Genomic DNA, 15106 nt, shown 5'->3' on the forward strand with positions numbered 1-15106 from the left:
AGGTTGCAATCTTGTACCTGCTTACCTGTGAAGAAGCCTCATTGACCTCAGTGGGGCTTACTTCTGAGTAGACATGTATAGGATTGCACTGTAGATGCACTCTGGTCACAGAAGAAAGTGGAAAGGGTGACCTATTGGGTAACAGACAAACAAGAGATTTTAAATTATCTTTTATAACATTCAGCCAAAGGGCTTGCTTGCAGGCTTTGCCAAGGACAAATGAATAATCCATCTAGTACAACCACATCCTGCATATAACGCAGTACCCATGTTAGAAATTTTATGTGGTTCGTTGTGGAATTTTACAATATAATTAACTTCTATCATCTAAATTAATAAATGGCTGAAACTAGCTTTGTCTGTGTATTTAAAGAACATCTGTAGTGCACTTACTTTTTCTTACTGTGATTAATGTGCAGAACCAAAGTGGTTTACAACATTGAGAACACAAAGCTATCATTACAATTGTAAACACACTAGAATAAAGTTGTATAAAACAGCCTAATGGCAATATAGGTTTTCTCTGCTGGACACTACAAGTATGATTTCAGAAATAGATGTAGAATGTTTAGAATGTTCAAATGTTAACACTTATTTTACAATGCCTTTGGATGCATATATTTACCTGACAGCCTGTAATAAAATATAGCAATCAAAATGCACGCGAGTATGGTAAAACATTTACCCGTCAGCTTTTGGAAAGGTATGTTCGAAACTGTGGAATGAACAAGAAGTGAAAAAAACAAACAACATCTGCAGTGCTGTTCTCAAGGTGTGGTTATTTTGTCTTTGGGGGTATTAAGGAATACAATTATAGGCTGGCTTTACTTGCATTGTGAGATTTAATTGCATAAGCAGTAACATGCTGTACCACTGGGCTGCCTAGACTGTTCTCAGCAGGTTTCAGTGTGGCCCCTTGCATCCTTTTAACTTGCCTTGGTGAGTTGACAGAGAAACCGTTTATGAATCTCACCCAGTTCCTGGCTAAACACTTTCCCATCTTTTCTTCCATAAGTTAACATAAATACCAGACCCTTCTTGTTGAAATGCAGCAAAAGTGCATCCTTTACTTTGTTAAATATACCTAGAACAACTCTCGCCTTTACCCAAACACACGCAGATGGTTCACACACACAAAATTCATACAGACAAGCATTTGACCATCCTCAGTCATGAATTCAGAAACAAAGCAACCACTTTAAATCTGCAACAATAACTGTAATCGTGGAGGCTGGGAAAAGGTGCAGCCAGAGGAAAAGCTATATCTGTGCCTGCCTGGTTCATATGTTATCTTTTCTCTGGGAGTACATGGCCAAAGATGGTCAGGGCTGTGTGAATGCACCAATTAATTTGTAGTATAAAATGGGATTGGGGCGTCATTAACCCTTTTGCATTGTTTGGAATTCTGGGGTAAACTCTGGAGCAGTGGGTCAAATATTAAAGAACCCCCCCTCCCCCGCAGTATTTGCACTGCTCTGAGTAATGGGCAAGCTGTGGGGTGGGAGAGAGAATCTTGCAAACCACATTTTAAGAAACACATGGGAGCACCAAATATTCTCCAATTTTAATATTCACTTTGAGATCTTCAGCAGCAGAATGTTCCACTGGCATATCTGTCATGATGGTAGCGTATCCCACATTCTGCCAAATTCTATAGCCCAGGGGTGGGCAACTTGTGTCTCTCCAGATGATTTAGCTTACAACTCTAATCAGCCCTAGTCGGCATAGCTAATGGTGGGGGATGATGAGACTGGGCGGCCAAAACCTCTAGAGGGCCACAAATTACCCACCCTTCCTCCTACAGCCCCGTTGCTGGCATAACTTCAGTATAGGATTGCTCTGTTATTTATTTAGTGGAAAACATTATATTCCACCCTTCAAAAGTATTTTCCCCCCCCAGGGAGCCTTGCAACATATTAAAGTAACATACAATCGATAAAAAGAAAAACATTAAAATACAGGATAAATAGAAACAGTATACAAAAGCACCAATTTTAGAGGCAGTAAGATTACTAAAAGGCCTGAGAAAGTAAAAAGGGTTTTGCCTGGCACTGAAAAGATAAAGTAGGCTCCAGGTGAACCCTTGTGGGGAGAGCATTCTACACCTGGGGCACTACCACTGAGAAGGCCCCGGTTCTAGTCACCATCTGGCTTATCTCAATTGTCTATGGCATCCAGAGGAGGGCCTCCAAATAATATCTTGACATGTGAAGAGGCTGATATGGAGGTACATGATCCCTCAAGTACCCCAGGCTCAAACCATATAAGGCCTTTGTGGTAAGCACTAACACTATGAATTGTGCCCAGATGTAGTCTTAACAAGAGTTATTTAACTGACAAGATTATTTATGTGTCTGGAAATATGGACAACAGAGTCACTAGAGCATGAAGCTTAACCACACTTCAAAGGTCCAGGAGAATCTTTGATTTTAATCTCTCTAGGATAATAAGAGCATGAATGCTTCAGTATTTTTGACTCCCCCACTGGTAGAGAAATACCACAGCCCTATGTCCTTTATGCTTGAATTTAGAGAGGGGCTTAGCACCAGTCAGTACACAGACTGGCAAGCTATGAATGGATTATTTTCTGTCTGTTCATCCTTGGAAGTTGAAATGGAAAAGGGTCCTCTTCTTTTAAATCTTAAACAGGAGCAAAACATCCCTGTAAGGAGTTTGGATGAAAAACACTTCCAGGAAGCTGAAACATCTGGGTTTTTAAAACACACACACACCCAAATCTTGTAGAAATGTCAAGTGTGTTTTTAAAGTGATAACTGGTAAACTTCAAAACTATGATCAGAAAGTCTGAAAATAAGAAGTTTGTGAAGTGAGGCTTTCACTTATGGCAGTGGATGGGTTCTGGCCCTGCTGAGTTTTGGAAGACAGTGAGGTGAGGCTAGTCACACTGAGTGGCACATCTGAAGTAAATGCTTGGCAATCACTCACTAACCTGGTGTCAGGCTCGGATATGAGCCCACAGAGTCCCAAAGCAGCTCTGATTCTGAGGAAGAGATACAATCCATGGGAGAGGAACCCGCTTCCTTTTCAGAGGAGCAGCTGGAGGGAGAGCCTCCTCCCTGCTCACATTCCTGGGAGCGACAGTGGCTTTGGCATGGAGAGGGAGGGACAACTTGAGCTTCTAGACGTGAGGCACAGGCGCAGAGACAAGCGAGAGGTTGCGGGTGCCGAGAGGAGGTGCTCAGCCCAACTGGCGTGATGACAACAGCTGTGCCCCCAGGCCCCACGGGATGGGGGGGACTCTCCCCTCCTACTCCTTAAGTTCAGAGACTTGCCACGCTTTTCTCCAAACAGAAACCAACTGACGTCCTACTCTTAGATTCCCCTGGTAGGCTGCTCCTTTGTATTTCCACATAGTCTCAGGCAATTAGCACCTGTAAGCTTCATTAGGTTGAATGGAAATAAAGCCTTGGAAAGGAGCCCTTTTGTCTGCGTGTTGATTCTGGCTACTGGAGGATTTCAGAAGGCAGCAGGGGCATTCCTGACACCCGGTTCACATTTAACACTGAGCTAAAAATCCTGGGTTAATATACGGGGATATGCATGAGTAGTGTGCATTCAGCTTTGCTCCTCCCTTCACATAAGTGAGCTAACAAGCCAGGATTCCACACTTAAACATAGCTTCCTGTGACACTTGACCCGGGAGCTATGGTAAAGTGCTTGCAAACAAGCCAGTATTCGTAAGGCAACTTTAAATCCTAGTTTAAACCTGACCTGAACCTAGCTTGTTTTCAAACACTTAACCATATTTCTGGGTTTGTATGTCATGGCAATCTAGTTAAGGGATGTAGGGATTTTGTTGAATCTGACCTGTCTGTGGTTCATGGATTGTCAGACGTCTTTTGTTCTATCCTCTGCTCATTGACAGAATCAGATTTTTTAACTAGAATTTCATTCTATATGCACTAATTTGCAAATAACCCCGACACTGAAAAATCAGTCTGCAAGTCTACAGAATTGGGTTGACTTGGAAAAAGCCAGTCTGCTGAGGAATCTGCAGGTCAGATTCATACAAATCCAAACTCATTTGAATCTGTTGCAGATTCCTCTGACATCCCTAATCTAGGGTTAAGTGCGAAATCCTGGCTTGTTTTGCTGCTCACACAACGAGTGGAAGAAAGTTGCAGGAAAAGGGTTGCAAGCTGGTGTATGCCACTCATGCATATCCTGGTTTATTAAACTAGGATTTGGAGCTTAGTGTTATGTGTGAATGGGATTAGTCTGTTTCCCACCTGGCTGATCTCCCAACAAGGTGTCAGATCAGGGGTGGTGGTGGATTTGGCAGGAACAGACCAGAGAGAGGGATTCTCCCTCTTCATCCCAATCCTGAGATCTATCTGCATCTCTAGAGGTTACACCATGAAAAGGAGAAGTTTGTGCACCTATAAAATATTGCAAGGGTATCGTACATCCCAGGATAAAGCTCCAGAATTTAGTTCCAATGACAGGATTCAGTTCTGGGAAATTTAATGTACAGTATTAAATGCATCTTTAGAAGTTTGATTTAGTCTGGTTAATATTTGTAACTCACTTTTCTATACAAATAATAGCATTTTACAATGAACCCCCCCCCACACACACGCACACAAAAGTACAAAAATACAGGCACCAAAATGATGGTGGGATGACTCTCATGACTGGAATACAGCAATTGAAGGATATAACTTGTTCAAAAAGAACAAGAGGAACAGAAAGGGAGGTGGGGTTGCACTGTATGTGATCCACAGTTGGCTACAGAATCGGACTAAAAGAGTGCTTATCAATGGGACCTTCTCAAACTGGGGAGAGGTAATGAGTGGGGTACCACAGGGCAAAGTCCTGGGCCCAGTGCTCTTCAACATTTGTATTAATGACTTGGAGGAGGAGGTGCAGGGAATGCTGATCAAATTTGCAGATGACACAAAATTGGGCAGGACAGCTAATACTTTGGAAGACAGAAACAAAATTCAAAGTGATCTGGATAGACTGGAGCGCTGGGCAGAAAACAACAGAATGACATTTAATAGGGATAAATGCCAAGTTCTGCACCAAGGAAAAAGAAACCAAATGCACAGTTACAAGATGGGGGATATGTGGCTCAACAACAGTACAAGCGAGAAAGATCTTGGAATTGTTGTCAATCACAAGCTGAATATGAGCCAACGATGTGATGTGGCTGCAAAAAAGGCAAATGCTCTTTTGGGCTGCATTAATAGAAGAATAGCTTCCAAAGCCCGGGAAGTACTAGTTCCCCTCTACTCAGCACTGGTTAGGCCTCATCTGGAGTACTGTGTCCAGTTCTGGGCACCACACTTTCAGAAGGATGCAGACAAACTGGAGAGGGTTCAGAGGAGGGCAACAAAGATGATCAGGGGACTGGAAACAAAGCCCTATGAAGACAGACTCAAAGAACTGGGCATGTTTAGCCTTGAGAAGAGAAGACTGAGGGGAGATATGATAGCACTCTTCAAGTACTTGAAAGGTTGTCACAGAGAAGAAGGCCCGGATCTCTTCTTGATCATCCCAGAGTGCAGGACACGAAATAATGGGCTCAACTTACAGGAAGTCAGATTCTCGCTGAACATCAGGAAAAACTTCCTGACTGTTAGAGCAATACGACAATGGAACCAATTACCTAGGGAGGCGGTGGGCTCTCCCACACTGGAGGCGTTCAAGACGAGGCTGGACAGCCATCTGTCAGGGATGCTCTGACCTGGATTCCTGCATTGAGCAGGGGGTTAGACTCGATGGCCTTGTAGGCCCCTTCCAACCCTACTATTCTATGATTCTATGATTCTATGATTACATACTCAGTTTGACAAAAATCAATAGCAATGATTAAACAGCAAAGGGAAGCAACATCTATCTCAATAAAACAACAGATCAGTCCTTAAAAGACAAATTTAAAAGATATGTTTGAACCTTCTGATGAAAAATAGAAGGTGGGGGCAGGGGAAATCTGTCAAATCTCCACTGGGAAGAAGTTCAACAACTGAGGTGCCATCATGGAGAAGACCCCACTTCTTTTACTCCCTGCCTAACATCCTGTATGGACTAGAAGTCTATTCTAAGAAAAGCTTTCTTAGGGTGGCCATATGTCCTACTTTACAGAGGATAGTGCTCTATTTGAAGGGCTGTCCAGTCCAAGTCTGGCTGAAAGATAAACCAGACATATCAGATAAACAAGAAGGGAGAGCAGGGTCAAAAAGCCCTCCCTCCAAAACTGCCCAGTGAGGACAGAGCATGCTCAATGGCCTCCAGGAGCTATGGAACAGGGTGGGTCTTATCTGAAAAACAAAAACAGAAAATGGCAGTGAATTGGAGGTAGCAGGGAATTGGCCTGCTTCAGACACTTACAGGGTATAGCTGCCTTTTTCAACCTGGTGCCCTCTAGATACATTTGCCATGCTGGCTGAGGATGATGGGAGTTGTTGTTCAACACCTCTGAAGGGCACCAGTTTAGGGGAAGATGGCTCCTGTCTGAACAGAACTCCTTTTTGGGGGTGATGATACACTGCAACATTTTGTTGCAGCTTCCACTTCTACAACTCTACAAAACAACTTGTCCTTATTTTAAGCATGCATGTGCTTACTCATTGCCACTTCCAGAAGCCTTTCTTAATCAAACCCATGTTTTTGAAACTGAAGTCAGGACCAGAGAGCTTCGGCTATTGGGCGGTATAGAAATGAAATAAATAAAATAAAAAATAAACAAACTACTGTTTATTTGGACACATACAATCCTGGGGCAAGGGTGATGTCCATAATAGATTTTCAAATTATTATGTTTGGAGCTCCTCCGACATGATACATAATCCACAAAAATTACCGATGAATGGCAACTCTAAACTAGAACCAGTTTCTGAACTTAATATCAGTTAAGACTTCCAAGTTAATATCAGTTAAGGTTTTCTAAGACCCCAGCCTCCCATGACACAAATGAGCTGAAATACTTGTTCTGTACTGCTAGTGGAGTAAAAAAAGAAGGTAACTTGTTTGCTGTGTGTTTTTCTGTCAATTAAATAACCAGAGTCAGTTTCTATATATCTGGGATTAAGAGACAGAGCTTCCAAGTTGGATCCAGGGATCCCCAAACTTTTTGGGTTGGTGGGCACATTGGAAATTTTGAGAGATGATCCTGGCTGCACTTACAAAATGGCTTCCATGGGCTGGCTTGCCCATTTATAAAACCCTACCATGGTGGGCACAGCCAGTCACAAACTCAGAAGGCAAACTTGTCAAGTTAAAAGTAACTAAGTACAAGGCAGTGGTGGGGTCTGAGTTCCAAAACACAAAACCACTCCTTGGAACCCAAATGAAGTTGGCACTGGAGAGCAGCACTTGATGTTGCAGCATGCCAGGCTCCCAGCTACATTTTTTTAAATGATTTTTTAAAAACCTTAAGAAATAGAATAAAATCAGGAGGCTTAGGAAGCCTGGCTTGTGCCAGGAAAGGTGTTTGTTGACATATTTAGAGCAATACGACAATGGAACCAATTACCTAGGGAAGTGGTGGGCTCTCCCACACTGGAGGCATTCAAGACCGGGCTGAACAGCCATCTGTCAGGGATGCTCTGACTTGGATTCCTGCCTTGAGCAGGGCAGGTGGACTCGATGGCCTTGTAGGCCCCTTCCAACCCTACTATTCTATGATTCTATATTGGTGGGCATGTTGGAGAACCCAAGCGCCAGCATCTCATATTTTAAATGTTAAGCACTGATCAAGAAATGCGAATCCTTAAACTCTTGAGTGGCAATCCTTTTTTCACATAACTGGAAGCAAGCCCCATTGAACTCAGTATGGCTTACTTCAGAGTAAACATAGTACAGGACAGCACTATTAGAGAATTAATTGCATATTTACAGGGCATGTAAGAACTGCAAAAGGATCCAGTGCTCTTGCTAAACCTCACTGTAATCAGTCTAACACCTTGGACATTCCAGCATAGTGGAAGCTGATGGCTCTGATGTCAGTGGGACAGATGAGAGGTCCTTTAAGTTCTGACTGGTTTCTGACTGAAACCCGGAGCAGATTCACTGCCCCACTGATATTGGAGCCACCAACCTCTACTCTTCTGGCATACAGTAGGCCTATTTCACACATGAAGTTTTTCCTACAAGGAGATAATGTCAGTGTAAGGAAAAACAAAACAAAAAATGTTGACTGTCATTTTTGAAGTGTTTATCTTGCCATGAAGCGCACGGATCAGGGAGCATCCAAGTGCATTGGCGTCCTCATCTATGTATTTGCAGCAAAATAAACACACAACACTTCAAAAGTGACAAGGTAAGTGTTTTCATGCACCGAGATAGCTGTGTGCCAGGAAACCATCATGTGAGAAATGGTCCCTAGAGAGCCCATCTTGAAAAGGTCCACTTAAACTTCATCAGTAGGGGTGGGGGGAGACGGTGTTGCTCTTGCTGCTGCATTTGGTGAGGAAGGAAGGAAGGAAGGAAGGAAGGAAGGAAGGAAGGACAGAGAGAGAGGGAGAGCTGATTGGTGGGAGCTTCCGAACAGATAAAAAGAAGGAGGCAGCTTCCTCTATTCCTAGAAGACACCCAGTGACTCCCCTATGACTGCACATTCTTATAGAACAACTCTTGCTAAATTTCTAAGGAACTCCAGAAGTCCTTATAACATGGTTTGGAAGCCACTAAACTAAGGTCAAGCCAAAAGAAGATGCATATACAAATAGCTTGTGAATATAAATACTATATTTGTAGAAAATATTGAGTATATACATGACTGAAATAGAAACGGAGCAATATGTACAAATTCTTTATAGATTGTAAACAGGTTTGTAACTGATAGGCAGAGTTTGAGTCAAAGGCTTTTAACATGCATTGTGGTGCAGTTAAGTAGGATATGAGGTTTCCTACAAATTTGGTGGCTGAAACTTGCCAATATTTCCTCACCAATTTCAATGTCTGAAATGGTGTCCTGATATAGATATATAGATATATATTCAAGGTATGTCATCAGCTATGATATAAATAGATCTAATGAAATCTATGCATTTGTTCCTATATAATGGGACCACTTTTGACTCATCCTTCTGTAACCATCTTTTTTCAGTAACTTCCTAGGCTGCTAATTCTAGCAGCCTAATTCCTAGGCTGCTAATACAGGGCTGCTAATTCTTCTTTACACATAGAACTTAAAGGGGTGATGTTTTCTCAATCAATTTATATCCATGCCATGAAAAGCTTTAGCCATTAAAGCTCTGCATGCCAGGCTGCTGTTAAATTCACAAGAGTAAGGCCAGAAAGAAAAGCTGGTTGTAACCCTAATCACATGTAATTTTCTTCACTGATTACAGTAACTTCCTATATGGGGCATTACAAATACATTCCCAAGGCATGTCCCTTGCAAAGTGTTTTTTTTTAAGTCTTCTCTTTATGTTCCCTGTGTTGTACCCTCAAAAAGCCCAAGAAAAGTGTATATTGGAAAGAAGGGAAATTAACACATATTAAAATGCCAGAATCAATTTGACAAGTTTTCACATGTACAAGTGATATTTCAAATTATGTATTGCTCAAGCCAGTCAAACAATGATGCATAGATTAAGAGTTAAAATAAATGTATGAACTCTGTACCTTTGCTCAAGATGGCTGTATGCATGTTTCCTTGGAATAGCCACATGGCCATGTGTCTTACTTTACAGAGGACAGTCTTGTGTTTGAAAGGCTGTTCAGTGCATGTCCAGTTTAAAGATAAAGAACCATAAGAAGGAAAAGCAAGGGCCCTGAAGTTGCCCATCAAGAGATAGCACCTGGATAGCAGGCTGAGCATAGGGCTGTACAAAAATTTCATTTTGTTTCATCTTTAACTTGAATTTGCCCTGTTGACAACCACGAATATGAACAGGAGCGCAGTTTTTGTGAAAAGCTTGGTCCTGAGCTTGTGGTTATGTTTGCAAAATGTGTACTTTAGAAAACTGCACTTTCCAAATAAATATGCATTTTTAAGTTTTAGTCAATGGGGGGAATGTGTACATTGGGTGCACAATTTTTTTAAAAAAGCATACCAAAATGCACACTTTTCCTGTTCGGACGAAAAGACAAATTGATTGAAAACGGGAACAAGGTGGTCCAGACTTCAAGGTGGAGCTTGGAGAATCAATCTTGGCAAACTCGAGGGTTGCTGATTCCCTTTTCCTTACAGAGGTCACCTGGTCACAGTCTTCCCCACTATGGTGACATGTATCGCATGTCTATCTAAATTATACAAATGCTTTCTAAATTTGCATCTGTACATTTAAATTAACATGTGCCAATTTTATGCAAATCTATATCTCTTTTGGGGTTTATGTATTTCCTCTTTTTGGTGATGCTTAAATGGCTACCCTAATTTGGAAGTAAGAGCTACTGATTTCAATAGAACATATACCAACAGACGTCTACATGAGATTGTCATGACTATAGAAGCTTATGCCACAGCAAACCATTAGGGCCAGTCTTGTGCTAAAGATTCTGTTCCTGTGTTTTCCACTCTCATGATGTAATGTGAGAAGTGTAGTCCCCATGTGGTCAGCCAGATTTGCAGAGGACCAAACTGTGTGATTCTTCCCCACCACACATACACAAGAAGGTGGAGAAAATCTTGCACTCTGCACAGAATCCCCATCCTAGCCTATCTAGTTATTATCATAACTAACTCTGCACAGAATGCCTGTCTTGGCCTATCTAGTTATTATCATAATGCCTGTTCTAGCCTATGTAGTTATTATCATCTTCGGGTGATGGTACCAAACCTTTTACTTGTGTTAGGTCAACAGAAAACTATAGAAATCTTTAGAGAATTAAATGCAAATTTCAGAACACCTCGGATTTTTTGGTCATATGTTTTGTTTAGCTCACTGCTTGGCCTGGGTGCTGAACACTGGAAGGTGGCCTGTGAGGAGCCCCAATTTGATGCAATGTGTTTGGCTACATTTCTGAATTGCAAGTCCATCCACTTTGATGAAGAGTAGGCAAATACATCTTTTAATGGCAAGGGAAGAATGTTACATCCTATCATCTTTTTTATATATATACTTAGAATTGCATCCCTGGTACATATCAAGGGCAAACAGGCTTTGCTGGTTATTGAAGCAAAATGAAAACTTGTAAAATCTGCTGATTGGAAGCTATAGTGAGATGGGTGTGCATACCACAGACAATGGTGCCTCTCTCATACCACCTTCAGCTCTCTGAAAATGCTATCATATATGTCATACAGTCAAAGTCACCACACAAACTCTTTTCTTCCACATACTTATTGCTTCAATGTCTTACAGTCCTTGCTCAGCTGAAGCTGTTCATAGTCTCTGATGTTTCTTAGTGCAAGTTCTCAATCCAGCTATCCTGCATAGCTTTCTCTACCCCAATACCGGATGCAAATTATTGACACGCATATTCTTTCCAGATGTTATAAGTTCTCCGTAGCCCTCTTGATGAGCAAAAGCATAAGCAGATCTCCGTGAGCTACCTCTGTGCATTTGGCGGGTATGCATCTGTAACGGCCTCTGCTTCTTTCTACCCTTCTGCAAGATCCGTACCTTAGGGAGAGTGGGGGGGGGGGGAAAGGGTTTACATTGATATGGGAAATTATTTTTATGTTGTAAAGTCTAGATAGTTTTCAGATCTGAATTATATTGATAAATCCTTTGTAACCTGGCAGAGGGAAACACCAAACACTAACTTAGGTCAGAGGTCCCAGTAATTTGCAAACTACGGCCATATGCAAGGGCTGTAAGTCATGTTTAAAAGAATGCACCTTGCTGTTTGAGAGGAGGCCTAGCGAGAGCTATTCAAAGGCCTAAAAAGCACAAGACCACAACTTCTGTTTTCAGCCCCACTTTTGACAGATCACAATCCCTTAATTTAAATTTATTTTATTGCTACTATTGATAGTAGGGTGGCTTCAGTTGTCTATGCTCTGGTAGCTTCCAACTTAGACTACGGCAATGACCTCTACAGTGGGCTGCCTCTGAAGACAGTTCAGAAACTGCAGCTTGTGCAAATTGCAGAGGCCAGATTGACAGCGGAGACTAAGGATGTACGAATTGTGTAAAATCCGTCCTGTCTGTGTGTTCGCAGATTGTCAGCTGCCTTCCGTTCCATTGTCTGCCCATCCACAGAATCAGATTCCCCCCCCAAAAAAAATCTGTGCAAAATCGCATTTGCGCAAATGTGCATCTGCACAAATTTGTATGTGCAAAAATGCGCAAATTCCCCCCAAATGCTCATTTTCATGCTTTAGACCATGGGGAAAATGTGCACTTTGCCTGTTGTTTTTTTAATTTGCTTATTTTTCTATGAAATTTGTGCAAAATTTGCAAGTCTGCGGAATCCACCTGGCAGGGGGAAGCCAATCCACTACAGAATCTGTGGCTTGGATTTATGGAAATCTGAACTCATTTGGTTCTGTTGCGGATTTCTCCAACATCCCTAGCATAGGGGTGTATGGATTCCCCATCATCTGTTCCGGTGGGGAATCCGTGGGGGGGGACGAGGTGATCCGTTCCTCCCCCCTGGAATCCTCCAGAGCGGTTCCGCTCTGCTCGGATTCCGGAGGAGGGGAACTGGCTTGGGGGCACTTACCTTCCCTCCTGCCAGCCACAGCCGTTCGCCTCCTCCCTGTCCCTGCCGATTGCCTTTAAAAAAAATGGCGATTGGGAGGATGTGCCCATAGACTTATATGCAAAGTAGAGCAGTGAATCTTGCATATAAGCCTATAGACACAGACTTATACGCAAGATTCATGACTCTATTTGCGTATAAGTCTATGGGCACATCCTCCCAATCGCCTTTTTAGAAAAAAAAAGTAGGGATGTACGAAACACTTACCTGGTTTCGTCCAGGGATATCTGTGGTGGTGGGGAGGCACTCCATCCCTCCCCACAAAATCCTCGATGGAGGGGAGGTGATCTGTTCCTCCCCCCCGGAATCTTGCCTGGCTGGCTGCGCTCCGCGGCCAGGCTGTGGACTCGCCAGCCAGGCCAACCTGCGCGGGGCCTCCAGCTGCTGCTGGGCTGGTGCGGACACAAATGGCATCCTGAGTAGGGGATGCCATTTGCATCCCTATGGTAGCCTGTGATAAGCTATGTAATATTTACGTAGCCTATCACGGCTAAAGCAGGGACGCAAATGGCATCCCCTACACCATTTGCGTTCCCGTTTTAGCCGTCATAGGCTACGTAAATATTTACGTAGCCTATCACAGGCTACCATAGGACGCAAGTCCCTACTCGGGACGCCATTTGCGTCCGCACCAGCCCAGCAGCAGCCAGAGCTGCCGCCGCCACCGCCGCCAGAGCTGAAGCCGCAGCCAGGTAGGCTCCCTTTCGCAGGGCTTTCGCGGGGTGGTGGGGCGGGTTGCTCCGTTCTGCCACAGATTCTGGGGGGCTGAATTCACTGGAATTTGGGCCCCCTGGGATCCGGAATTCTCTAACATCCCTAAAAAAAAGACATGGCAATCAGCAGGGACAGGGAGGAGGCAAACGGCTCTGGCTGGAAGAAGCAGCTGAGTGCCATTCTGCCTCCAGTCCTCCTGGAGCAGAGGTAAGTGGTCCCGATCCGCTGCGGATTCCTGAGGCCAGATTCCAAAGAATCCGGCCTCATTTGAATCCGCAGTGGTTTTCTTTGACATCCCTACCCTAGCAGGGACCCGAAGATCTCAACGTATAACACCGATTCTGGCCTGCTTGCACTGCCAGCCTGTACTTTTCTGAGCCCAGTTTAAGGAGCTGGCTTTGACCTATGAAGCTTTGTATGGCTCAGGGCCAAGTACTTGATGGAGCATCTTTCCCAGTATGAACTTACCCATACACTATGATCTTCATCTGAGGCCTTCCTCCAAGTGCATCCATCCTCCAAGGGAGGCTTGGAGGATGGCAACAAGGGAGAGGGCCTTCTCAGTAGTGGCTCCCTGATTGTGGAACACTCTCCCCTGGCACCAACACTGTCATCATTCCAGTGCCAGGTAAAGACTTTCCACTACTCCCAGGCATTTGACAGTATATGATAAGATTTTTAACAGGTCCTGGGATTCTTATTGTTGATTGTACAAAACAGTTTTTATATTTTTGTATGCAAATGGTTTTATATTACATTATTATATCATAGTTTTAGGGTTAAAATCTTGGTAAACCACAGAGAGCTTTGGCTGTTGGGTGGTATAGAAATATAAACAAGGAAGGAAAGAAGAGATGTGTCCTACTTTACAGAAAACAGTCCTCTATTTGAAGGTGTATCAGAAGACAGTCCTTTATTTGACTGTGTCCTCTATTTGAAGAGCTACCCAGTCCAAGGCAAGTTTAAAGAAAAGTAAGTATAAGAAGCCAGGACAGAAGGAGCCTTGAATTTGCCTGTCAAAAGTTACTACCTGGACAGCAGTCTGAGCAAGCATCATACTGAAAATGCTTTTGTTTCTGAGTGGCACAGCTGTGGTGCACACTTGTCTAGGCATAGTGACAGGGAGAAAGATGTAAATCCCAGCCCAGGAGCAAATATTTTGTTGTGCTTTTATGCTAGCACTTTGGGATTGTAGACAGTGTTAGTCCTACTTAGAGTAGACTCATTGAAATGAATGAGACTTAAGTTAGACTAACATTTATTGAATACAACCCCTTGGAACCTAACACTGAATTGTTAAGTTCTGCCTCAAACCAGAAAGCCCCAGTCGTCAGCATGGCCAAGTACACAAAATGGATGACTCTTTGTATGAGCCAATACTACAGTTTGCCAAATCAAATGGGTATCCTATTGCATCATCTGCCAACTTAACGTAAGCAGAGCCATGCTGGATCAGACCAAAGGCCTATATATTCCATAGGGATGGCGGAGAATTTCTCCACGAATCTCCGGGAGGCCGAACGCCAATGCATTCGGTCCCCCGAAATTGGTGGTGAAATTCTCCACCGGCCCCTCGGCCCCCCCCCCCAGGATGGGACTTACCTCGTGCAAATGTCCCTCTCGGCAGCGGGTCCTGGCGGTGTTTCGGCGGCGTTTCGGCAGGGGCGGCGGCGGCGGCCGGTCTTCTGACCGGCTGCCACTGCCGCCATTGCAAAATAAAAAAGTAAAGTAAAGAAAACCCACCCGTGATAGGCTACGTAACGATTTAAGT

General features: G+C 43.4%; 1 protein-coding gene across 1 annotated transcript in view; it reads right to left on the reverse strand.

Moving 5' to 3' along the window:
• Positions 1-10907: 10907 nt before the first annotated feature.
• ATP8B4 (ATPase phospholipid transporting 8B4 (putative)) overlaps positions 10908-15106 on the reverse strand; it is a 153737-nt gene continuing 149538 nt past the window's right edge. Inside the window, exon 28 of the mRNA XM_084817150.1 lies at positions 10908-11537. Within this exon, the coding sequence (XP_084673276.1) occupies positions 11358-11537 (180 nt within the window). The 3' untranslated portion in view covers positions 10908-11357. The remainder of the gene's footprint in view (positions 11538-15106) is intronic.

Source organism: Heloderma suspectum, chromosome 11 (genome assembly GCF_057233095.1).
Source record: "Heloderma suspectum isolate Gila_16-S chromosome 11, 16-S_ref, whole genome shotgun sequence".
Classification (NCBI taxonomy): domain Eukaryota; kingdom Metazoa; phylum Chordata; class Lepidosauria; order Squamata; family Helodermatidae; genus Heloderma; species Heloderma suspectum.